This window comes from Sebastes umbrosus, chromosome 22, assembly GCF_015220745.1.
Source record: "Sebastes umbrosus isolate fSebUmb1 chromosome 22, fSebUmb1.pri, whole genome shotgun sequence".
Taxonomy (NCBI): Eukaryota; Metazoa; Chordata; class Actinopteri; order Perciformes; family Sebastidae; genus Sebastes; species Sebastes umbrosus.
Window position 1 is genome coordinate 1,171,352 of NC_051290.1, and position 27,583 is coordinate 1,198,934.

The 27,583-nt window shown below is 38.4% G+C and overlaps 1 protein-coding gene across 1 annotated transcript; it reads right to left on the reverse strand.

Moving 5' to 3' along the window:
* Nucleotides 1-16,825: 16,825 nt before the first annotated feature.
* LOC119481978 (L-amino-acid oxidase-like) lies at nt 16,826-27,128 on the reverse strand. The gene is made up of 8 exons (XM_037759324.1): nt 26,972-27,128; nt 24,992-25,051; nt 23,250-23,473; nt 22,083-22,195; nt 21,315-21,516; nt 20,414-20,482; nt 18,855-18,991; nt 16,826-17,942 (listed from the first exon to the last, which is right to left on the reverse strand). Exons 1-8 carry the CDS (start codon nt 27,033-27,035, stop codon nt 17,144-17,146), a joined length of 1,668 nt encoding a protein of 555 aa, XP_037615252.1. The 5' UTR covers nt 27,036-27,128; the 3' UTR covers nt 16,826-17,143.
* Between the last annotated feature and the right edge of the window lie 455 nt (nt 27,129-27,583).

A 27,583-nucleotide genomic window follows, 5' to 3' on the forward strand; every position in this document is an offset into this window, starting at 1 on the left:
CCCTTGAATAAACCCACCCACCTTGTTTGTAGTGTTTTTGATTGTCCTTATCCCAAGTCTCCAAATTTACTGACCGGCTGCCGTTTAGCACATTTACAAAAAGAGTTAAGTTTCTTATTAAGCATTCCTTCAGACTGAGATTGATTTTTATAGTTCCATATCAGTAGCTTTGCTTCAGTCCATCACGTTTGACAGGATTCAAATGACCTGCAAACAAAGACAGGTGTTCATTCAAATGAAGTCCTGAGTCCTGCAGACTGTGTGTACATAGAGCAGTTTGTTGGCAGATCGCCTTTATTTGCTTCACAATGAACTTCAATGCAGACTTTTTTTTTTGCATTCATGGCCCTTATTATTATAAGGGTAGTGCCGTGTTTAATGAGTTAAATGACCGTACAAGCACAGAGTTGTAGCTCAAACATAATGTCAGTTGCTAATTAGCATTTAAGATAAAGTACAGCTGTAGCTACGCCCATTACACCACCAGTCGCGATCAATTATTAGAAAATAATCCATTGTATTTTCTAAATTTCACATGTTATTTGTCTCCCTTTACTTTGATTTTTATAATTTAATGAATTTCAATTTATTTATTTTCCTTTTCTTTTTTACTCACTATTATCATACTTGTTTTTTGTGTGTTTTTCCCTCACTTAAAAATACTGGTGTTGAATTTATATGCGATACTTACATTATGGTACATTCTCTGTCTTGTTTTATTTATACTGTATGACAAAATGAGTTTGTACCATGGAGAACAAAGTACATGTATGGATGAAACGAGCCAATAAATAAAAACTAAAATAAAAAAGATAAAATAATCCTTCCTAATTTCTTATATGATTTATTTCTCTTTACAACTATTAATATTTTAATGAATTTCAATTTAATTTTTCTTTCCTTTTTTGACTTATGTATTTACTCACTATTATTTTGTTTTTTCCTTCTTTTTGCCTCACTTAAAAATACTAGTGTTGTATATACTGTATATAAACTGTAAAAACAAAGTTCGGAAACTTGTGTTTGGTGGATTATTTCTCTGTTGTTACAATGCTAATGGTCATTGTATTTTACATCGTTGGAAAGCCTGTTTATTTACCTTCGCAATGATGTCCAACTTGTAAGGATCATGCGCTTGTGGGATGAGCAGCACAGCTGATTATGTGGGTAGCACCCAAGAAAAATTTGCCAAAATGCTCCGTCAATGGTAAACAGTGTATTCTCCTGTTGGAATTGACTCTTGTTTTGATTTGTTTGGTGGATTGGATGATTGAACTCTCTATCAGTAACAAGGAACAAACAAGACATATTGGCTATTTTACACTTTATTCATTTAATACACCGTCAGGAGCCTCAGTAGCGGTGGAAGATCCATACGCAGCCACAACAGCCTGGCACCTCCTCCTCATGCTGGTCACCAACCTGGTCACACGTTGCTGTGGGATGGCGTTCCATTCCTCAACCAGGATTCATTGCAGGTCAGCCAGCGTGGTTGTGTTGGTCACTCTAACACGTACAGCACGCCCAAGCTGATCCTCCAAGTGTTGAATTGGGTTGAGGTGTGGACTCTTGGCAGGCCGTTCCATTCTCTCTACTCCCACATTGTGGAGGTAGTCTGTGATAACCCTGGCTCTGTGGGGGGGGGGGGATGAAGTTAGGTCCCAGATTGTGGAGATATGGGATCGCCACTGGCTTCAGAATCTCATCCTGATATCTCACTGCATTGAGATGCCCTTCAATGATGACAAGCCTTGTGTTGCCAGTGAGGGAGATGCCGCCCCACACCATGACACTGCCCCCACCAAAAGCTGTTACTCCATCGGTGCTACAATCAGCATAGCGTTCTTCGCGTCGTCTCCATACTTTGACCCTGCCGTCCAACTTTCGCAGACAGAACCTGGACTCATCACTGAACATGACATTCCCCCACATGTTCAGGTTCCATTGTCTGTGTTGTCGACACCAGCGCCAACGGGCCTGACGGTGAAGGGCAGTCATTGCAGGCTTCCTGGTAGCCTTATGACATGGATAATTAACGCTCCAAACCTAAGCACAATTTTTGCGGGTAAAAACTGGCATGGCAGTTTTCAAAGGGGTCCCTAAAGCTCTTGTTGCCTGTTGGGCTGCAGTTTTCCATGTTATGATTTGATTTTTTTATGGTAAATGCAGTACCTGTGAGGGTTTCTGGACAATATCTGTCACTGTTTTGTGTTGTTAATTGATTTCCAATAATAAATATATACATACATTTGCATAAAGCAGCATATTTGTCCACTCCCATGTTGATAAGAGTATTAAATACTTGAAAAATCTCCCTTTAAGGTACATTTTGAACAGATAAAAAAAATGTGTGATTCATTTGCGATTAAATATTTGAATTGATTGACAGCCCTAATTTAAATAGATTTCCATGCTGTAACAATCACAAAGCCAATGAGTGATGATAATTACTTTTTCCACATGGAAGAAAACACACAGTCCTGCTCCGAACAATTTGCATACACAAAAACGTGAAACACTATCCATGCACGCACACACACATGCACTAATGTATGTATGAACTACAAACCTCCACACAGCAGTCAATGACTTTAAAGAGAGAGGAGAAGGAAGATCAGGAACCAACACTTCTGGTGAGATGGGAGTTTCATTTATAATAATGTTGTTTTGGATTTAAATGTTTTATCAGTTTATGTATTGAAGCTGACGACAGTAGCTGATACTACTATGTGAAGTGGGGAAACACAAAAAAAAGAAAGACTGTGATTTCAGTTGGACTTTAACATAAAGTGTAGCGTAAATAGTTACAATAAACACAAGCTGAGTAATACTGTATACTACAATATTGTCGTCCACGGACACAACATTTTTAAGATAATTTAAGTGTACTATTTTAATACTTCTTGGGACTTGGTTTATAAAAGTATACTTTTAGGTAAGTGTAAGAATAATAAACATTGAGTACACAACTATTTTACACCTATGTTTTATTTTATACTGCAACTATACTATTATATTCTTGTAGCCCACTTTATAGTTATGGAAGTACACTTTAACGTATACTCTCAGTAAACTACTAGTTTTCATACTACAAGTACACTTGTATATACTTGTAGCCCTCTTTATGAAAGTGCACTTTAAAGTATACTCTCATTAAACTACTAGTTTAATAGTATTCATACTGCAAATATACTTGCATAAACTGGTCACCCACTTTTTAGCAGAGATTCAAGTCTACTACTCAAGAATACTTAATTATACTTTTCTTAAGTGTATCTCGATCAAAAGTACAAGTTGGCCTATAAGCCAAGTATACTTTTCTGTATACTTGTCAGTATGAGCTAAGTATACTTAAGTATACTTTTGTTAAGTATATCTCTGACAAGTACATAACAAGTAAACATATAAAGTACACTCTCTTCTTTTGAGTTTAAAGGAAGTACACTAATAGCAGACTTGAATAAACTTCTCTTTGGTAAGGGGAAATAAATTAAAAAACATGGGCCAATTTAGTCCCAAGACGTACTGAAGAAGTACATACTACCAGTACATTGATATTAGTATACTCTATAAAACAAACTTTTTGTAAGGAATTTCATGTAGCACCCTAAATCGGGCACAACATTTGTATTTTTCAAATACTTTTTTTATGACTAAATACCTGCAAAAGGAATGCCATTGCCATCAGCCTCAGCTGTACTGTGAGCATGCTAGCGCCTGTATGATCTTATTACAGTTATTTTCAGTAATGTCATGTCTTATTTCTCCTTTTTCTTTGTTTCCCTGTAAACCTAATTCCCTCTCCATCTCTATTTCTCTCCTCCTCTTCAGGACTGTTTGACAATGTCGGTCAACTCTTCCGGCAACGACTCCCTTCATTCTCAGGCCTCCTCCCCCATTCTATGCTTTGACGTTATCATTGGTTGGTACATGTACACTGCCTTAATCTTGACCAACGTCGTCGTCCTCCTCCCTCTCTCCATCTTCGTCCTCTATCTGGGATTCCAGCGGTTTAAAAAACAGCGTCGTGTTTCCTCAGCGGCCGTTGTGAGTTTCTCTGACTTCGTCACCTACAACCTGGCTGTCATGGAGCTGATCGGAGTATTAGGGAACGCCATCGCCTTGTGCGGTAACTTCATCCATCTCCCTGTGATGATGTGGGTGGGGTTCATCATTGCGGTTTTCCCCTGGAATGGACAGATGTTCTTCCCCGTCCTGACCTGTGTGGAGCGCTACCTGGCTGTTGTTCACCCCATCACCTACTTGAGACTGAGGCAGGGGGGCGGCGTCCGCATCCGAAATATCACCACCATGTACATTTGGCTGCAGTGCTTTGCAGTGATGGGTTCCATGTTCTTGATGATAAACTACTTTGAGTTCGCCTTTATACTAAGCGCCTGCCTAATGGCGTTGTTTTTAATCGCCATGACTTTCAGCAGCCTTTCCGTTCTCTGCGTTCTGACTCGCCCACGGCCAGGGGAGGTGGGCAGGGACGGGGTGCGGGTTGACCAATCAAAGCAGAGGGCTTTCCACAAATGCATGATCATAATGGGAGTGCTGTTGTTGAGGTTTGGAGGGAATCTGGTTTGCAGTGTGGTGGGCCTCTCAAAAACGGTGAGCCCCAGCGCTCAGTGTGTGGTGAACATGTTTTCCGGGTGGTTCAATCTGCCCAGCAGCCTAGTGTTACCTCTGCTGTTTCTGCACAGAGCCCGAAAAGGTGCCAGGCTGCAAACACAAAACTGAATCGGGATGAGGATCGGATCAGACTAGTGTGAAATTAGATTACATGAAGAAAAGAGTGAAACTAAACTTGGAAAAAAAAGTTTGGAAATTTGTGTTTGGTGGGGTATTTCTCTGTTGTTAAAAACAGTTGGCATTGTATTTTACATCGTTGGAAAGCCTGTTTATTTACCTTCACAATGATGTCCAACTTGTAAGGATCATGCATTTGTGGGATGAGCAGCACAGCTGATTATGTGGGGAGCGCCCAAGTGAAATTTGCCAAAATATTCATGTTTTTTAGTAGCACCTTTGGTGTGCCACAGGGATCAATTCATTCAATTTTTACGAGTTTACTACTGTGTTTGTGTCGTATAAATGAGTTGTGTATAAATGGTTTGTGCATTCTGTTTTCTGTGATGTACATATAAATGGAGATGCAAACTGTAAATACTATAAATATACAATAGATATAGATGTATAAACCTTGACTTAGCAATGTTTGTGTTTTGATTTAGTGCCTTTCAATAAAATCAGGCCTGATGAAACATTTCTCTTGAAAAAATCTGTTTCTAAAAGCACATAAGCTTTCACCTTTAGCTTAAGTAAAGTATATTTAGCTATAGTACTATAAGTTCACTTAAAGAAAACTTATACAGATATGTTTAAAAAGTTATTTGTTCTCCAACTGAGTTTTATTGTTCTAATTAACAGTGTTCATATTTTGTTAAACTGAAAAGAACCACACAAAATAAAATACCGTCTGTCACGTTAGTTAGATGGATATCTAACTAAGACCCTAATTTAATGATGCTTACCAAAAATACGTTTATTCAAGGGTGCTATTAGTGTACTTCTTTTAAACTTAAAATAGGAGAGTATACTTGCAGTTGCAGGGTGAAACTGCATTTACTCATTTAACTAATAGAGTGCAAAATGGTGTTGATTAAGTCAAACCTGGCCGTGGTCACACTATACTACAATTATAATAAAAGATTTATTTGTAGAACACATTTGTTATGAAGTACCCGACAGAACATTTCCACCAAACTGTCTGTACACACAGAGGCTTCAGTTCAACATTTAATTTGAATAAACACCAGTCTTTGTTTGCAGGCCATTTGAATCCTGTCAAATGTCATCTAAAAGAAAAACACATTCATTTTAAATGTACATCTCCTGAATTAAAGGAACACAAAACCCCACAAATCTAACCAATTATTGCATTTCAAACTCTGTACAACTGAAATATCTACGAGCAAGACTCTAGATCACTACCAGTGATGCTCATCAGTAGCCGACCCTACGCTCTGACCTCACTGTGGAAGAATAATGTGGAAAGAGAATTTGCCTGCCAAATTACAGAGTTACACGAAATCCATTGTTTGTCCTGCTGCTGTCTGTTATACACGGGTGCCATTAATACACACAGAAGCATTAATATAAGTTAGCATCAGGTACTAGTGAATAGCAGACAGTGAGTTTGGACGTGCTGAAGATCAGAAACAAACACTGCTGACAAGGTGGGTGTCCTTTAATTACACAACGATTATCAGTTAATGTTATTAAATGACTGCTTTTCCATGAATATTATCAAACACTGTGTCCATGTCTGTAAAAAGTATCACTCACCATGAGCATTTTTTGGAATCTATATGAACTTAAAACTCAACAACCCTCTATTAGTATATTTCTTTTAAACTTAAAATATATGAGTATGCCTTCAGTTTACTTTTTATGTACTTATCAGGGATATACTTAAACTATACTATAGAAAAGTCTACGTATACTTGGCTTAAACTAACAAGTATACATAAACGTCTAAATATACTTGGCTGATACTGACGAGTGTACAGAAAAGCATTTCGTTTTGCTTACTTTTTGATAGAGTAGCCTATTAGAGTGTGTGAGAGTTTGTAAACGTATGTTTGGATATGAATTTACTTCAATTCATCAAGAATTTTCTCACGTTTTTCTATTCTCCGTTAACCGTGAAGGCATGCGAGAAAAACTAATTTTTTACTAATTTTCATAATAAAACATCAAGTCAAACAGCAAAAGGAGCAAGTCTCTTCAGAGATATACTTAACAAAGTTATACTTATGTATACTTAGCTTATACCGACAAGTATACAGAAAAGTCCAAGTATACTTGGCTTTTACTGAAAGGTTTGCAGAAAAGTAGATTTGTTCAAGTACTATAAGTTCAATTTAATAAAACTTGCATGTATACTTGCAGTAAAAACTATTAAACTAGTAGTTTACTGAGAGTATACTTTAAAGTGTACTTTCATAAACTAAACCATGGGCTAAACATATATAACTAGTAATCTAACAGTATACCTAGAAGTTCACTTGAAGTATACTTCACATTATAGTATAACATGCTTTACAAAATACAACTTCGATGTAAACTAGTTGTGTACTCAAAGAATACTATTCTTACACTTAAAGTACACTTAAAAGTATGGAAAAACATAAGAGGCGGTGCAGAGCAGCTCAGGTGGACGGCCTGGGGGCAGGGCAGAAAGAAGCAGGGGAAATGGACTTGGGGCTGCTGCAGTCACAAAATGACAAAATGTACAATGAATGGCTAAAATAATGTGTTGTAGTTTTGAATCACTTTAACCGTCTTTGAAATGAAGGTGAATGTTTTCTGATTGTCTCAGTTAATTTATTTCTGATCCTTCTTTCTCCTTTTTCTCCATAAAAGCAATACCATGACAACCAATACTCTCCTATTTTAAGTTTAAAAGAAGTACACTAATAGCACACTTGAATAAACGTACAAATTGATTTTGTGTGATGTGTATGAATTATTACTTTTTGTATTTGTAGCTACGAATGATGTATGAGACCAGCATGCTCAGAGTTGTGTACTGTATGTTGTTTTTTTATGTTTGCACTGATGTGTGTGTTGTACCGTCACAGTCATTCTGTCTGTCTGCAGGTTAAGTTAAGACACTTCCCGTAAACCAGTCAAATAGTTCAACTAGCTTGTGCAAGAACATAAACCAATTCATTTGCCAGGATGACATTTCTCACTAACCACAAATTTCTAAGGTACGGAAGGCGTGTAACAACACATAAGCCTCGATCGAACAACATAAAAGCAGCCACAGGGATCCCACGAATCACAGCTTTGGAGACGGAGTTAAGTTCAGTGAATACCAACTGGAGGGAAAAGGTAAAACTTTCTCATTTAAGACTTTAATAAATGTATTAAGGAGCGACTTTTAGGTCGTACGTCTCTGTTAATTAATTAGTGGGAAAAGTATGTAGAAACTGGATTTGAAAAAGAGAAAAGGCATTAACGCAACTTGGGATTTCAGGTTGTAGCGGGCTCAGTTTTAAAGCTAGAGTGAAGATACTGGTATCATATGAAACTAGAACACCTGTTGAATCCATCGGTACCAACCATGTCATACTAGCTTGTCATGAAGGAGGTTAAATAACGCTCCAAACTTGCGTTCAATTTTGGCGAGGAAAAACTGTCGTGTTCATTTTCAAAGGGGTCCCTTGACCTCTGACCTCCAGATCAGTGAATGAAAATGGGTTCTATGGGTACCCACGAGTCTCCCCTTTACAGACATGCCCACTTTATGATAATCACATGCAGTTTGGGGCAAGTCATAGTCAAGTCAGCACACTGACACACTGACAGCTGTTGTTCTATTACATTGTACATTACATTATGTATATTGATTACATGGTGTTGTTGAATACTCGATTCTGATTGGTCCATCACGGCGTTCTGTGGTCTGTTATTTCTTTATAGTAGACCGTTGCTTTGTATAACAGACCGTTGCTATGTATAACAGACCGTTGCTATGTATAACAGACCGTTGCTATGGGCGCAGCTCTGATGTCGGACTGTGGCGGACCGTTTTTGTGTCAAATTATTGATTAACTAAGTAAGTGGCCATGTAATAAGCGGGATAATGTACAGCTAGCGGGTCATTGTTGTGAAAGAAACCCCTTCAGGGCGATGAGAGACCCCTCCGCTTCGCATCAAAGTACAATAGTATTAGCATCAAAATATCTCATGAAAAAGTAGTATACTTCAAGTTTATTTCATAAATTATACATAAGTAAAGTTCAAGTATATATTTCCCATCTATACTTTATGTTGTAGGTGTACTAATTTCAATGTACTAGTTGTAAAAAGAGCAAAGTCACCATATAAACTAACATATTCCTCTTAGCAAAATGGTTACTCTGGATTAAAAAATGTGTAGGGCACAGAAAATTGTCAATCACCTGTCGTACTATCAATCCCTCCCTGTGTTGCTAATCTGAGCGGATTCACTGCTTGGAGGGTACCCTGATAGAGGGAGGTGGGGGTCTGGAGGGTACCCTGATAGAGGGAGGTGGGGGTCTGGAGGGAGCTGCATGGTTTTTCTGGCCTTTTTCAGACATGGGATACGTCACTTTAAGGATAAAATGACCAGGGTACATTTCATCAGACATGAAGCTGATAAACGAGGGGTGCATACAGCGGGTAAAATAAGTATTGAACCGTCACCATTTTTCTCAGTAAATATATTTCCAAAGGTGCTATTGACATGAAATTTTCACCAGATGTTGGTAACAACCCAAGTAATATATACATACAAGGAAACCAAAACAAATAAGTTCAGAAATTAAGTGATGTGTAATAATGTGAAATGACACAGGGAAAAAGTATAGTACGCATGAAGAAAGGGAGGTGCAAAAAGGCATGGAAAGCCAAGACAACAGCTGAAATCTATCAGTAATTAGAAAGCAATCCGGCCCTTTTTCAGTGCAAATTAATATCAGCTGGTTCAGTCCCAACTGATGGCCTATAAAAAGGTGTCTCATTACCAAGGTGTCCACAAGAAACATCTCATGATGGGTAAAAGCAAAGAGCTCTCTCAAGACCTTCGCAACCTTATTGTTGCAAAACATACTGATGACATTGGTTACAGACGCATTGCTAAACTTCTGAATGTTCCAGTAAGCACTGTTGGGGCCATAATCCGGAAGTGGAAAGAACATCATTTCACCATAAACTGGCCACAATCAGGTGCTCCTCGCAAGATTTCTGACAGAGGAGTGAAAATGATTATCATAAGAGTTGTCCAAGAGCCAAGGACCACTTGTGGAGGGCTTCAGAAAGACCTGGAATTAGCAGGTACAATTGTTTCAAAGAAATCAATAAGTAATGCACTCAACCGCCATGGCCTGTATGCACTCTCACCACGCAAGACTCCATTGCTGAAGAAAAAACATGTTGAAGCTCGTTTAAAGTTTGCTGCACAACATTTGGACAAGCCTGTGAAATACTGGGAGAATATAGTCTGGTCAGATGAGAGCAAAATTGAACTCTTTGGATGCCATAATACACACCATGTTTGGAGGACAACTGGCACTGCACATCACCCTAAAAGTGGTCCTTGGCTCTTGGACAACTCTTCTGATAATTATTTTCACTCCTCTGTCAGAAATCTTGCGAGGAGCCCCTGATCGTGGCCAGTTTATGGTGAAATGATGTTCTTTCCATTTCCGGATTATGGCCCCATCAGTGTTCACTGGAACATTCAGAAGTTTAGAAATGCGTCCTTAACCAATGTCATCAGTATGTTTTGCAACAATAAGGTTGCGAAGGTCTTGAGAGAGCTCTTTGCTTTTACCCATCATGAGATGTTTCTTGTGTGACACCTTGGTAATAAGACACCTTTTAGGCTATCAGTTGGGACTGGACCAACTGATATTAATTTGCACTGACAAGGGGTCGGATTGCTTTCTAATTACTGATAGATTTCAGCTGTTGTCTTGGCTTTCCATGCCTTTTTGCACCTCCCTTTCTTCATGTGTTCAATACTTTTTCCCTGTGTCATTTCACATTATTACACATCACTTAATTTCTGAACTTATTTGTTTTGGTTTCCTTGTATGTATGGATTACTTGGGTTGTTACCAACATCTGGTGAAAATTTCATGTCAATAGCACCTTTGGAAATATATTTACTGAGAAAAATGGTGACGTGTTCAATACTTATTTTACCCGCTGTATCTGAGATGTCTCTAAACTCAACGGTTCCATGCAGTAACCAGACAGCGAGCTGAGGCTGTAAACAGACCGGCTGTGGATGAGAGACCTCCGTCAAATTACGTTTTCTTTGTTAAACACAAGTTTTAATAAATTGCTTTCGTTTTTACTCCAAAGGTTTATGACACTTACAGTAACGTTCATTTCGGTCGTCAATTCAATAACATTAAAGTGTCCGCGGAGTTTCACCTTGTCTTCCTCACCTGGATCTGCTGCTGCTGCAGCTCTCTGTGTGTCTCTGTGTGTGAGAGCGGCGGAGGAGTCCAGCCCCGCCCTGGTAGAAACATGTCCAGACCCGCCGGCCCTCTACCCTTCTCCCGGTCTCCCGTTATAACACAGCCAGGCCTCTCCCGAGCACTTTTCTCATGTGAACTCCGGACAATGTCCGGAGAAAATGACTTTAGCTAACAACATTAGCATTAACATTAGCTCCAGTATTGACTTTGCACTTGTCAAACGTTGGTAAAGAAAGCGTCCCTCTTTGCATGAGAAATTAAAACAACACAATTTAGAATTCTTACCTTGTTTAAAAGAGTTTTCTTGAACAACAGTCGGTCCTCTCTGTTGAAGCGAGGTAATGGCGGACAGTAAACTTCACGAAGGAGCGAGCTGATGTGACGTCATGTGGTCACGTGACATGAAAATCTCTGGTTTGAAGTGAAAATACTATTTGAGCAAAATTATTGCTTTTACCTTCCTCCAGGGGGAGTATTATTTGCTTTAGGCAAAGTGAACAAAACAGGTTTAAACCGGAAACCATGATTTTCAATTAGACCAATATGAAAAAAATGCACTTTAAATGAATGACACAGTCGTTGCACTTTTTTCAGTGTATATTTCGTTTTGTTTACTTTTTGATAGAGTAGTCTATTAGAGTGTGTGAGAGTTTGTAAACGTATGTTTTGATATGAATTTACTTCAATTCATCAAGAATTTTCTCACGTTTTTCTATTCTCCGTTAACTGTGAAGGCATGAGAGAAAAACTAATTTTTTACTAATTTTCATCATAAAACATCAAGTCAAACAGCAAAAGGAGCAAGTCTCTTCAGAGATATACTTAACAAAGTTATACTTATGTATACTTAGCTTATACCGACAAGTCCAAGTATACTTTGCAAGTATACAGAATCGTCCAAGTATACTTGGCTTTTACTGAAAGGTTTGCAGAAAAGTAGATTTGTTCAAGTACTATAAGTTCAATTTAATAAAACTTGCATGTATACTTGCAGTAAAAACTATTAAACTAGTAGTTTACTGAGAGTATACTTTAAAGTGTACTTTCATAAACTAAACCATGGGCTAAACATATATAACTAGTAATCTAACAGTATACCTAGAAGTTCACTTGTAGTATAGTTCACATTATAGTATAACATGCTTTACAAAATACAACTTCGATGTAAACTAGTTGTGCACTCAAAGAATACTATTCTTACACTTAAAGTACACTGAAAAGTATGGAAAAACATAAGAGGCGGTGCAGAGCAGCTCAGGTGGACGGCCTGGGGGCAGGGCAGAAAGAAGCAGGGGAAATGGACTTGGGGCTGCTGCAGTCACAAAATGACAAAATGTACAATGAATGGCTAAAATAATGTGTTGTAGTTTTGAATCACTTTAACCGTCTTTGAAATGAAGGTGAATGTTTTCTGATTGTCTCAGTTAATTTATTTCTGATCCTTCTTTCTCCTTTTTCTCCATAAAAGCAATACCATGACAACCAATACGTCGGTCAACTCCACTTCCTCCTACCTTGACCACTGCCCACCAACTGGATCTTCCATCTTCATTGCCTTCTACGTCACTAGGATGTTGCTCCTCGTCCCTCTCTCTATCCTCGTCCTCTACCTGGGATACCAACGATGGCGGCGGCAGCGCTCCTTTGCGACAACGAGCCACTCCGACATATTCACCTTCCACATGGCTGCTCTGGAGATGATCTCTGCATTTGGGTGCACAGCCTACATTTGTGGCAGATACACTGGTCCATTAGAGTGGATGATAGTGGGGAATTATGTGATCTATGTGGTTCAATCTGGAAATATGGGCTTTCACATCCTGACCTGTGTGGATCGATACCTGGCTGTTGTTCACCCCATCATCTACCTGGGACTGAGACATTCAGGAGGGGACAAGATACGAAATATCAGCATTGTATTTGTTTGGCTGCTGAGCTTCGGATGGAGTGGTGTATTACGTCTGCCCGTCCCTTATCTTCCCATCATCCTATTATTCTGCTCATTGGTCTTCTCTTTAATTGTCGTATCTTTCTGCAGCCTTTCTGTTCTCTGTGTTCTGATTCGTCCAGGGCCGGGGGAAGTGAGCGGGGAGCGGGTTAATCAGGTAAAGCGGAGGGCTTTCCACACCATCACGGCCATAACGGGAGTGCTGTGGTTGTTGTTTGCAGGGTGCCTTGTTTGTTTTGGTCTGTTTTACTCACAAATGCTGAGCGACAATAACGTGTGTTTGGTGTGGGCATCTGGATTTTGGTTTAGTCTGCCCAGCGGTTTGGTTTTACCTCTGCTGTTTCTACACGGAGCAGGAAAACTGCCCTGTTGCCATCAAAGCAATGTGTAAAGACAATTACTGGATAGGATCAGAGGGGAACTATATTAAGAATAAGTTTCACTGTAATTGATCTTCAGACAATAAGTTGAAGCCTAGAAGTTTAGATTTTAAATTGAAAAAAAAGGAAATAGAGCAGATTATATTGTTTGTATATAGAGTAATCCCACCGGGTTGTATTGTGATTATGTGTGGCCCAGAATTACTGAGTTTACAGCAACTTTCCTCAAAAACTATGTTGTGATTAAAACAGGTTATATTTGATTTTCACCGACACACACTAATTTGTTTTAAACAATTCATTAACTTATTAGAAAATAACTTCTTTGAAATGTCTTAAAAAACTCCCTGAATCATGACATTATCTACCAGGTTACATTTGTATAGACAATAAGTCACACAATGGTGAGATTTGTGCCTGATCAGAAGTGTCTTCTATTAGTTTAGGTTTTAGCTCCTCTGATGAAGAGCAGTGCACAGCCGCTTTATGGTCAAATAGACCATAAAGCAGGGGATGCTTTAGGGCGGGGCTACCTTGTGATTGACATGTCACTACCACGGCGTTGTCCAGTCTGGGAGCTGTCCGTGTTTTCGTCTTACAACTTTAACCCTTTCACAGTTTGTTTTCAGTTCATCAACGTTAATTGGTCGCCTAAAAAAATCGTATTCAGCGTTCAGTTGTACTTAGCTCCATCCACAGCTCTCCTGACTACTACCTACCAGCCCAGTGACCTGAGAGTCCTGTGAGACTACATGCAGCAGACCGTGTCCGCCAACGCAGACTCACTCAGAAAACGTAAGTACCCTTTGGTACATTTACGTGGCGGACACACTGAAATAGGCCAGGATAGCTTTTAGCTGTGAGTTGTGATAGCCAAGTAGTGGAGAACACATTACTGGCCCTGGTCTCTGTTATTTCACAGTTTCGGACGGTGCTGGAGAGACGGCCGAGATGGGCAGCAGCGTGGTAGGAGTACGGGAGGAGCTAAGACGCGGACACGGGAGGATCGCTGGATTGGCCTGGAGTGGACTGGACTGGATTAAAGAGCCGGATTGGACTGGACTGGATCACTGGATTGGACTGGACTTTTTATAGGGTTTTAACCTTGCTGCTAGTAGCATTTTATTCCTTTTAGCTTTTAGATTAATCATTCATTTTAGACCCATGTTATTTTAATTGCAATAAATCTGGTTTTAATTTGACTTTAGACTTCTGCCTGGTTTTTAACTCTGCTCACCTGATTTTAAAAGAACCTGAATTTATCAGAGTCCTAGGCTCTAAGTATTTCCTAGGTGGCGTTGTCGGCTCTAAGCAAAAACATTCATTGTTAAATCTAACTGGTATTTTAAGTTGCGGCCTTGCCATTGGCTGTTGGGCCCGGGCCACACATTCATTTGCCAATTTAATGAAAATCCTGTTAAAATCTGGCGTAAATTGTAATGGAAAGTTGGCCCATTAGGTACCATGTAACCAGAAAACATCTGACAAAAGCATCAAACTTAAACCATGACTTCCTAGAAATTTTAAAGCGCTGATTTAGGTTAAATTGGAGTAGTGTGCCTGAAAGCGTCAGGAAGAGATATTCAGAAGTTCTGAAATATTGAATACCTTTATAGTATAAGAGAAAAAAATATAATTGTATACTTACTTCCTGTGCTTCATAAGTCTATGCTGCACAGTAAGCACACAAACATGATTTTATAACATTTTGGATTGGATCAAGGCCCAATTAATTTAATGCGATAATGCCAGAGAGACACCACTTAACTGTCACATCATTTTCTGCATTAAATTGTGATAATTTTGAGGCATTATAACTTACAAAAATAGTTTTTTACTAGTTTACTACCTTGTCTGTGTCGTATAAATGAGTTGTGTATAAATGGTTTGTGCATTCTGTTTTCTGTGATGTACGTATAAATGGAGATGCAAACTGTAAATAGTATAAATATACAATAGATATATATGTATAAACCTTGACTCAGCAATGTTTGTGTGTACATTTACTTAATTTTATTGATTTGATACAGTGCCTTTCAATAAAATCAGGCCTGATGAAACATTTCTCTTGAAAATCTGTTTCTAAAAGCACATAAGCCTTCACCTTTAGCTTAAGCAAAGTATATTTAGCTATAGTACTATAAGTTCACTTAAAGAAAACTTATACAGCTATGTTTAAAAAGTTATTTGTTCTCCAACTGTGTGTTAAGATATATTTCAGTTAAGAGTTTTATTGTACTAATTAACAGTGTTCATATTTTGTTAAACTGAATGGAACCACAAAAAATAAAATACCAGCTGTCACTTTAGTTAGATGGATATCTGACTAATTCTTTAATTCAATGATGCTTTCCAAAAATACGTGTTTTCAAGTGTGCTATTAGTGTACTTCTTTTAAACTTAAAATAAGAGAGTATACTTTCAGTTTACCTTTTATGTACATGTATGTTACATTTAGAGTAATCCCACCAGATTGTATTGTGATTATTGTGGCCCAGAATTACTGGTTTTACAGCAGCTTTCCTTAAAAACTCGCACAAAGGGGTTTCATTTGATTTTCACTCATGGATACAAGTCAATATTTTTTTATCTTCAATCAACAACCAGTGTGTTTAATATATTAACTTAACCTCTGAGTTTATTGATTCATGCTCATGATTACATTTGTTTTTGACATTTTAATTATCTCCACAGGATGTCCAAGATAAAACAGTATTGTTTAACATTAAAAATATTTAGCATATCCACATGTATCTGTAATAGAAACATACTAAAAGGAAGTAGCTCATTTAGATTATTTGTCCATTGTCTGATGACTTTCACTGTATATTTGGACCCACCAATAGCAGCCAAAGCTGACCAGAAATGCTGAATGTGTAACAAAAATGATTAGTCAGTTTTGCATACAAATGAACTCAAATGAGAGCACAAATTAAGCCATTTGAGAGCTCAAACTACCAGTTTATGTGTATTAATTTTTAACTAATTTTAAAAACATGAATGAAGTCATTCAAAGCATCAACTAAAGATTTGGGTCTACAAAATATCAAATTGAAGAGCACAAATTACAAATTTAGGTGTACAAATGAACTAATATGAGAACACAAATCAAGCTATTCAACATTACAAATTGCAAATTTGTATGAACAAATTTGTTCCTAGTAACATTTTCTCTGTAGTTACCATTTTTCAATGCTGTTCATTGTCATAGACTACTATTTTATACAATCACCAAAATAAAATATTTCAAATGGGAGCCATTTGCTGTGGTTGGTTTTTGACGATTACATTTATTGGATTACATTTATGTGTTTTACCAATGTTTATATCCTGACTGAATGACTTCTGAGAATGTTAAAGGTCCTTAGATGTGCGACACACAAAGTTTTGTTAATTGTGTAATAGGTTTGAAAATGACAAAGCTGTAGTTAATTACTCAGAGAGAAATGACCACGAAATAAACACCAAGGTTGGATAAACATTAATGGTCCACAATTTTATTGATTGTTATCAGCATCAGTTAACGCAAAAGCTGTTTAGTAAGTGAATGATATCCGATTATGCTTTTGCCGAGCAACATCAAGCCATCTTTCACTGCCAAAAATCCACCAGTTTCATACGGATTAGAGCGGCATGGTGGAAAGGGAATCGCGATGAGCTTCACTCCGAAAGCAAGCAATGCAATCACCAAGCAAAACTAATTTTTTTCCTCTTTATATTCTGAACTACCATATTTTACCCCAATATTTCATTACTGCTATTATACTTGTTGCCCTAGAAAGTAAATCCTAGAGCTCATCGTGGCGAGATCTAGCGGACTCTTTGTTAATGTTGGTAGCAGCCCTGATTGCAGATTTCAAAGCTGCCTCCATCCAAGCGTGAGGGAAGGCGGTGTGTTCACCAGCAAAGTGAACCCTGCCTTCACTTCTGAAGAGCTCTTTAGCATACTCTAAATGCTGGTACGGTGTGAAGAGAGCGAAGGCGCCCAAGCTGTAAGGATCCATGCTCCACTTCTTCACCACCACTCCTGTGCAGAGAGACGTGAGGGTCTTGTTGTTGTGGATCTTTTCTAAATCTCTCAGAGCTAACTCTTTCAGGTCTTCATCGCTCGCACCTAAGAAGAGGAGGGAGTCGTCAGACCAGGTGTAGGAAGCCAGGAGGACGCCGATGTTCTTATTAGTTGGGAAACTGTGGCTGGGGTAGTAGATGTAACGAGAGGGCCCGTCAGTGATGCTTTTTCCTCCTCGGATGCCGTCCTTCTCCCAGAACCTCTCGCTGAAGGTGAGGAGGATTTTAGTGGAGCTGTCGTAGTGGGTAGCCCTCAGTGCCTCCATCTTTTTACTGCGGAGAGCTGGATGAAAGTCCATGAAAAGTGCTGCTTTGGTTGTGGTTGTTACCAGGACAACGTCAGCGGTAAGGTACGTCAAAGAAGACTGTTGGCCTTTTTTGTACGATACGATCACACCTTTATCTGACTGGCTGATACGTTTGACCATGGAGTTGAGGAGAATAGGGACATCGAGTTCATCGAGGACTTCGACAAAAGCTTTGGGGAGCAGGTCTGACCCACCAGTCACTTCAGAGTACCTTAAAACCAAAAAGACAAATAGATACTCTTATTGAATGCATTCTTGTAGAGAAAGGTGCGGATTTGCAATATGTCCATATGCTGTGGTTTAGCAATGATATGTACAGTTAAATATATAGATTATGATGCAGACTGGGAGAGCAACTTGCAGTTATTTGCATCTATTTAGATTAAATCTTTGCAGCCAACATCAGAGTCAAGGTCAGATTCATAGCTGGAAGCTAATATCTATCATACTACAAATATAAGACAAGCTAATAATAACTCCATTAGTCACAGTATTGCCTTCATTTTCTGGTTTGGTAAACCTTCTGTACACTACCTGTCCAGCTCCAACAAAGGTATTGACTTGTTGGTGAACACAGTGAAGCATTTACCATCACAAAGAGCTGAATATGTCCCTTAACTAAGGGGATTAATATTGTATGTACATCCATTGGGTGAAACACAACCCCAAATGATTGCTAATGTGGATCTGTGTCTGCTGGATGTGCAATTAGGCAATTGTTTCTTAACATGTTCGCCATAACAACTTTATATGGTTAAAGCATGTAATTGCTGTGTTAACAGACTCTAACATCCCCAAAAATCGAAATGTACTTTGCTGCTACATGTAAAGCAACGCAATTACTATGCCTTTTAGTGTCAGTAATTAAAAATGACTTGTCTCCTCTAGAAGTCAGTGACCAGCTGATGTACAAATAAAGTGGAAAACTAAATTTGGAGTACAAAATTGTATAAAATAGTGTAATCTGCAAAGAAGTGTACAACTTCATTTTCCAAGGCCTTTAATGACATCAGTTTGATTTCTGTCACTTTTTCTGGCTAGGGGTTTAAAAATGTTTAATTCTACTGTGCAAACTAAGTATTCCCATTTTGAATAGTTGACAGTGTGGGATGTAGGGCCTCACTTCACGTCATCATTTATGTCAGTCTGGTGATAGACCATCTCACTCAGCGCTGTGTACATGAGGCTCTGTTGGTTAAGCAGGTCTCCGAGCATCCTCACCGCGTTTGAACTCAGATTTCCTTCTTGTATCAGATAATCCTGTTAAATAAACAAAGTTCCATATTGTGCAGTCAGTTTGGCTCAGAAACTAGGCTTAACAAGTGTTAAAACAAAATATTTTGATAAAATGATTACATGCAGTCAGGTTTTCAAATATCAGGATTCATATATTTATGGACACATATGGAGATGGTGGAGCATTTCAGCAACCCCTTGTCACCCTTGGTTTCTCTGGAAAGATTGCTCAACCTGTTCTAATGTTTGACAGTTTGGGTAATGTTTTGATTCATAGCAAAATATAAAAACTGCTTGGGAAAATACTACTAAAGCTGGCCATATACTGTACAATTTTAGAAATGCTGTCGTGTACTTCCTACTCCTACTGTACGAGTAGATCGTTTGCGATGTAAAGACAAAGCTCACGATTTATGTGCTCACACTGTACGATCCGATCATTAGCCACGACATGAATGCTCACAGTGTACGATCCGATACGATCTATACATGTAAAATAGAAGAAAAAAAAACCCCAAAAACACGACTGGTCGGCTCCTATGGGCCGTTCTGGCTGTTGACCGTTGTCAATAAAGATTGGTTTGAAAGCTTGAGGCAGGTAAAGTTTGTTTGCTAGCAGAGGTCTGTACGGGTCACAATGCTAACAAGGCAGAAATGTGCTGCTTTGATCATCTGTGCCATCCTGTCTGCTGAAACGTCTAAAGAAAGAGGCAGCGACGTAACATTATATGGACTCGCAGGTGTCTAGGAAGACAGACAGAAGAGAGAATTGGATGTAAGCTAGCTACGTTTTACTCGCTATATCTATTGTAGCCTACGTTATCTTGATAGCTACGCTCTGATTACTGTAAAAAGAGTAGAAAAGGCACTGACGTTGGCTCGCTCGCGGCTCTGCTTCAACTGTATGAGAACATGTGGTCGGCCGACCAAAATTTCTGACATGTCAGAAATTCACCCAACTGTCCGACCGCCGGTCGGGAGGAGTTAATCAGTCCTTGGTCCCCCCTGTACACTACACAGCAAACAACGCCCAACGAAGCTGAAATTTGGTCCGACTCTAAAGTGAGTTGTGCGGCTCAAAAATCAGGCCAGAAATGGGCTAAAATCGTAGAGTGTATTCCCAGCTTAAGGCAACTAACGGACTCTTTTCTTGCTTTTCTCATCTTAGGTTAATTTGTCTAACATCATTTTTTTAACACAATCAATTTTAGAGGTCACATTATGTGACTCACCTTAGTGATACATTAGGATGGACAACCTGTTCTTCAAACATAAGCTTAAGCTGAACCAGAGATTCATGTTAACCATTAGCTGGTAAGTAACTGAAAATGGCACACCCAATTTATATTTGTAATGCACTAAAATATCAGTAGTGATTCACATCATTTGTTTACTCAACACAGTTTTCTCATTTTACAACATTCATGACATCAAGTTGTGTTTTACCTTCACAGAGTAACGGTCATATTTTAGCAGTGCTTTCGTGCAGCCAATGGCATTCACTTCATCTTTCAACTACAAAAAAAAGAAAAGAAAAAGTAATTTGCATTCCTGAAGTCAATTGAATCATCTATTGAGCTGATTGTGTTACCATGAGTATTCACAAACTAAGCTTTGATTTCTGGCTATAATAAAGCATGAATGCGTATAGCCAAGCCTGATACAAAAAACAAACCAGTGGAAGCTCTTAGAGGTTGGGGACCACAAACACAACAATTAAATCAATTGAAGCCACTTAGTAGCAATACCACTGGGTCTGTTAAATCCAACATTATGTTCCAGAGTGAAGTATTGAATTGAATGTCATGAAATGTGATATTGTTATCACTAGTGGGTGAATATTGATGGCTTTGGTGCCTGACTAAGATGCTAAATATTACATGTTTGCTCAACTGGTTTGCTTTCTTCTTTGTCTATAAGAAACACATCCTGCTTCAAACTTACCGGTGGGAACAGCTAAATTAATCTATACTCAGACGTCTGCAATTCGTCAATTTGCCTGGGGAGGTAGGAGTATATCTGCATGAAGTTATTTTTATTTATTTTTTTTACAGCGCTACTGACACTGATTTGTAGTGTTGATCAAATGCAAACCATGTTGTCAGTAGTGACCTTTGAAGGAAAAAAAAGAACCGGAAGGTCCAAAATGGAGGAAGCTAACATATTAGGTATGTTGCACCATGTTTTATATTACTCTTTATGCCGATGATAATCTGCTCTACAAAAGAAACTAATAAATTTGCTTGAATTATATTAACTTTTTGTCATGTCAGTGACTATATTGAAGAAAATGTGAATTTGTGCAACATTGTTTCCATCCCTCCTTCCTTTCCTCTGTCGTACGTACCTTCTGCAAAGCTTGTTGTAGCAGCTCGTCGGCTGATTTTCCTTTCTCACTTTCCGTCACGTTGTACTTCAGGATGTCAGGGTCTTTTTGCACTGTCTCCGTCTTGTTCCGCACCCCATTAACCAAGTAAAAGGTGTTGGGGTCATCCATGATGAATTCATTCAGCTTGACCCCCAGCTCTTTAGCATACCAGCGGACGATCCTGTTGACAGAGGTGGCAGAGATATAGCTTTTTACTGTACTTTTTTAAGTTTAAGTTTTTTTTAAGTTTAAGTAAAATACCATGTGTGAGCTGAGACAGTGAATTAAGAAATATCCTTCTTACACTCTTGATGAGTAGGCAAGACACTTAATGGTGTCACATGTAACATTCCTAAATAATTTTTAAGACTTAAGTTAAGTAGCGGCAGCGACAACACTGGCAGCCTCCACTGGCAACATTTATGTACTTGCATGTCATATTTTGAAGCAAATCTGCTAAATTACTTTATGGCACAAAATGGGAACGTTTTCTTTTATAAATGATATACAACTTTGTGTCAATGCCACTGTACCAATGGTGTGACTTTCTATCAAGTTCCATTTTCAACTTCCCTTTGGGGTTTTAAATAATTTGGCAGTTTCCAGGTCTGGATGGTATCCTTGCAAATCAACCCCAACAAATCTGGTAGCTTCATAAGCATCCCTTTTACACAATCATGTCAGTTTGTGAGGGGGGGAGGTTGCATTTTTATATATAAATGCTTGAATAGAGTTACATAGACTCACTTGTGAGTACTTGGGATCCTCATGGCTCCCAGATCAGCATACCAGCCCTCTTTTTCATTCCTGTAGGTCTCCACTCGTCCTCCAACACGACTATTAGCCTCTAATATGGTTACCTTGTCAGAACAGATTAATACAAACAGATGAATACACATAAGACCAGTCATATAGTAGGCGTATGTATAGAAAACATTTGAGCATTTATTCGATATCCTTGATATCAGAAGTCAGTTTCCTCCACTCACACGATCTTTGTCAGCTCTAGTTGGACATTTGGTCGCACTAGTTCTGCATTTTGTCTAACTAGTTGAACAACGATGCCTACCAGTCACTCTTTTTCAGCAGCTAGTGGCACTTCTATCCAAGGAGTTACAACAGAAGCCTTACTAGTGATGCCGGGCGCCGCACTTGTAGCACCAAAGTCCCAACTAGTCAGCTTTTTGACGAACCAATGGCCCTCTGGACCGAACTAGTAACACTGAAAGACTTACTAGTTAACTGGTGAGCTGCATGGATTCAGCACAGTAGTTAACTTGTTACCTACAATTTTTTGCACTAGTTAACTAGTAAGTAGTAGTAGTAGTAGGGCCACTACTACCCTGTTCTGAACAAGACAGAAGTGAGCATGGCTCACATACCCCCGCTCAACCCGCTCCAGTGTCAACCATCATACCAACTTTGGAATTGGAACCTCAGAAAGGCACAAGTAGACCAAATTGCAAAGCCGCAATATTTTGCCCCGGAAACGAAACTGAAGTTGAAAAAAAAACTGTTTTTGGCCGAAATTTCAAAAATCATGGACACCCTGGACTTCTAACCCCCAAAAGGCACAACGAGACCACACTGTCAACCTTCATACCACATTTGAAGTTCCTAAGTTAAACAGTTTCTGAGTTCTGCTCCGGAAACAAAAGCGGACGGAAGGACGGACGGACACGAGGAGCGCTATACCCCCGACTACGTTGTTGCGGGGGTAAAATAAATGTTATTGTAATTCACTTATTGTAAATTATCAAAAACCAACATGGTTACAGGGGGTAGGGGCAGCTGAATAGAGGCCCTGCAGGTTAATCCACTGGTCCTAACTCCATAAACTCTTTGACAGCACCGAAAATGTTGTGCAATGGCTTTTAAAATAACATGTTTAGCATATGAGCCTGTTGAATGTACCTTGTGTCCGGCTTCTTTCAGTAGCTTGGCAGCCGTCAGTCCAGCCATGCCAGCTCCCACGATAACAACGTGATGAGATGTATTTATGTGAGGCAAGCCGAACTCCGCAATTTCTAACAGGTCCTTTAAGTCCTTATCCTTCAGACACATGGCCAGAGTCTCGTTCGGGCTGATCGCAGCAGCATGGCTGGGGTACAGCGCAAGGAGCAGCACACTGACAGCAACTGGAAACGCACCGAGAGAGAAAACTCACCACTTAGCTCCAACAGGAAACCCATCAAAACATATTTAACCTTCACTGATATTTGATTGAGCAAAGCACAGCGAGATTCAGGTTGACCAAATAATTCTGTGATACTGTTTTGACAATTAGCATTGCTCTTAGATTTATTTATTTTTTACACTTTTTGCACCAAATTACATATGTTTCTTTGTTTTTTCAAGTAAATGTAATTTATATATATCTATATATATATAGATATATATATTAGGAAATTATTCAGAAATAACGGACTCGTAAAATGAACTGTTTTCATGAATTTCACCAAACAGAAAACTTTCTTTATTTTCAAATGATTGTCACGTATCAGGAAAACAGGTTTGGACCCAAACACAGGTAAGGATGAGGAGAGGGCAGCAGGCAGAGTTCAGTTATATTAATATTAAAAGAAAATTTAAGAACAAACAACGCAGCCGATCCAGGCAGGTACAAAAGCCAATTCACAAGGTATTTAACAAAAGGCTGTCTCGGAAAACAAAACACTGGAAAACAGACTCTGTAGGATGTAACACCACACATGAGGAGCGAAGACGAACTGACTGCGAAACAGGGGAAGCACAGAGACTAAATGCACCAGGAGAGCAGGATGATTGAACAAAGGTGGAACAAATCAGGGAGGGGCAGACAATCACAAAAGACGGGAAACAAGACAGACAAGACACAAGAGGAGTGAAATCATCGAAATGAAACAGGAAACACTAGAATTAATGAATATAACAGAAAACCCTAATCCTCTAAACAAATACAGAACTAATAATCCACTAAAAAGATGAACACAAGATAGTCTTAACAAAAAGGAAAAGTCCAACGGCCTCTTTGCACAGTGCCAGATCATGACAATGATATGTAAATTTACACAGCATGTATGAATCTTCCAAAAAAAACCAATACCGTCTTCACTATAATACACTATTAATAGTATCGTAGAAAAAATGTATTTAAAAAAAAAGAAAGAAAGAAATAATTTATCTCTACATCATATAATCACAATGTGAAGTGGAATGGTGGTCTCAGAATTAATAAAAAAATAAAAAAATGCAGGATACAATTCCACTTATATGGAGAATATATTTTCCAATAATGAATGAATGAAGAGTGAATATTTACTGGGGTTTATATATATGTGTGTGTGTGTGTGTGTATATGGTACCAACCATGTCATAGTAGCTTGTCGAGAAGGAGGCTGAATAACCCTCCAAATTGATGCTAAATTTTGTCGAGAAAAAACTAGCATGATCATTTAGTCATTTATTTTTGACCATTTAATTTGGTAATTTATATAAAGCAGCATATTTGCCAACTATTAAATACTTGACAAATCTCCCTTTAAGGTATATCTTGAACAGATAAAAAAATGTGTGATTAATTTGCGATTAAATATTTTAATCGATCGACAGTCCTAGTATTTAGACAATACTTTTTCTAAATAAAAGACAACACAATATTGCTGTAAAATACTCACACAATTTCCACGTCACCACTTGTGGATCCATCTCCGTTTGGAAGTTTGTCTTCTTTCCGTCTGTGGCAACACAAGGAAGAGAAACAGAAACAAAATTTTTAAATCCTGAGAAAGGAAAGTTGCCTCTCAGACAGTAACGGTGTGTTGTCTGCATTTAGCTCATGATCTTATTCAAAGCTAGTTCAATGACAGTTAATAAGAATGTCTACACTTTTGAACACCTATTCACAACATTCAGAATTTAAATTGTGATGCACATTTTACATTTTTAAAAAACATATTTCAATTATTTCATTTCATTTATTTCAAATGTCTACTATTTCAGGTCATATTTTAAGTATATTTTCATTTGACATTATTTCTTTGTCCCTTACATATTTGTACGCACATATGTTTCAATTTGCACTGTTCCATGTTTTAATATTGCTTTTAATCTTTTATTTTCTTTCTATTCAATCAGAAGTTGCTGCTGCAGTGATGCAACTTTCCATTCAGGGTCTGGTTTCATCCCCTCTTCTATAGTCTATGAAATGTTTTGTAAATTACACGGAAATTAACCTCATTGAAGAATTAGAAGAAAAACAAACAAACAAAAACTGATATATTCATAGTGAGATTTTAATAATAGTTCTAACAGATGATTTGATTCCTACCTTTTGAGGAGCTTAAACAACAAAGTCTTGTGTTAAATCATAGCCTCTTATATACTTTATATTGACGCTAGTATTGTTTTCTCACCAGACCAGATTGACCGAGTTGACCGGGTTGAGTGTTATCTTTTGGGAAACTTGCCAAAAATGAGGAAACAAGTATTTTTTAAGCAACCAACAAACACCAGACTTTCCCTCAGGAGACCGCTGTTTGCGTCCCATATGTAACGTAGTCATTTTAAGCCAAACCATGATGTTGTTTTTTTTTACTAAACTTAACCCAATAGTTTTGTTGCCTAAACTTAACTAAGTAGTGCTGTTGTGTTTTTTGCTTTGTTTCAATTTACAATGTTAACCCTGTGTTTTAAACTGTTTAAAACTGCGACAGTAATCCGCAACAAAAATATGTTTCCTTCCAAACATAAATGAAAATGCAGTTTAATTGTATGGGAACATTATTTTTCAGGAGACAGGGTTGCTTCACCTGAGTTAACACCGTGGGGAACATAAAAAAAGTACCACGGGTACCATAAAACACCATGTTTATACGCTAGGGCTGTCAATCGATTAAAATATTAAATCGTGATTAATCGCAAAATGAATCGCACATTTGTTCAAAATGAACCTTAAAGGCAGATTTATCAAGTATTTAATACTCTTATCAACATGGGAGTGGATAAATATGCTCCTTTATGCAAATGTATGTATATATTTATTATTGTAAATCAATTAACAACACAAAACAATGACAGGTATTGATCCAGAAACCCTCACAGGTACTGCATTTAGCATAAAACAATATGCTCCAATCATAACATGGCAAACTGCAGCCCAACAGGCAACAACAGCTGTCAGTGTGTCAGTGTGCTGACTTGACTATGACTTGCCCCAAACTGCATGTGATTATCATAAAGTGGGCATGTCTGTAAAGGGGAGACTCGTGGGTACCCATAGAACTCATTTACATTCACACATCTGGAGGTCAGAGGTCAAGGAACCCCTTTGAAAATGGCCATGACAGTTTTTCCTCTCTAAAATTGAACACAAGTTTGGAGCGTTATTTAACCTCCTTCATGACAAGCTAGTATGACATGGTTGGTACCGATGGATTCAACAGGTTTTCTAGTTTCATATGATACCAGTATCTTCACTCTAGCTTTAAAACTGAGCCCGCTACGACCTGAAATCCCAAGTTGCGTTAATGCCTTTTCTCTTTTTCAAATCCAGTTTCTACATATTTTTCCCACTAATTAATTAACAGTGACGTACGACCTAAAAGTTGCTCCTTAATACATTTATTAAAGTCTTAAATGAGAAAGTTTCATTCTACCTTTTCCCTCCTGTGCCTTCAGCTTGGTTTCCAAAGCTGCCAGTTTTTCTTTCATGATATTCATCCCAGTTGGTATTCACTGAACTTAACTCCGTCTCCAAAGCTGTGATTCGTGGGATCCCTGTGGCTGCTTTTATGTTGATCGATCGAGGCTTATGTGTTGTTACACGCCTCCAGTACCTTAGATAATTAATGGTTAGTGATAAATGTCATCCTGGCAAATAAATTAGTTTATGTTCTTGCACAAACTAGTTGAACTATTTAACTGGTTTCCTGAAGTGTCTTAACTTAACCTGCAGACAGACAGAATGTCTCTGACGGTACAACACACACATCAGTGCAAACATAAAAAACAACATGCAGTACACAACTCTGAGCATGCTGGTCTCATACACCATTCGTAGCTATACCTACAAAAAGTAATAATTCATACACATCCCACGAACTCATTTTGTGTGTAATCATCATAATCGTGAAGCAAGACATATAAATAAGCGGTGAACAGCGTGTTGGGAGGAGGTCGGGGTGGATGGGTGGGTCAGAAAATACAGGACCTTCACCCAGGAGACCGTTATTGGTGCCCTGTGTGAAACCAGAAGTCAACGTTGAAGT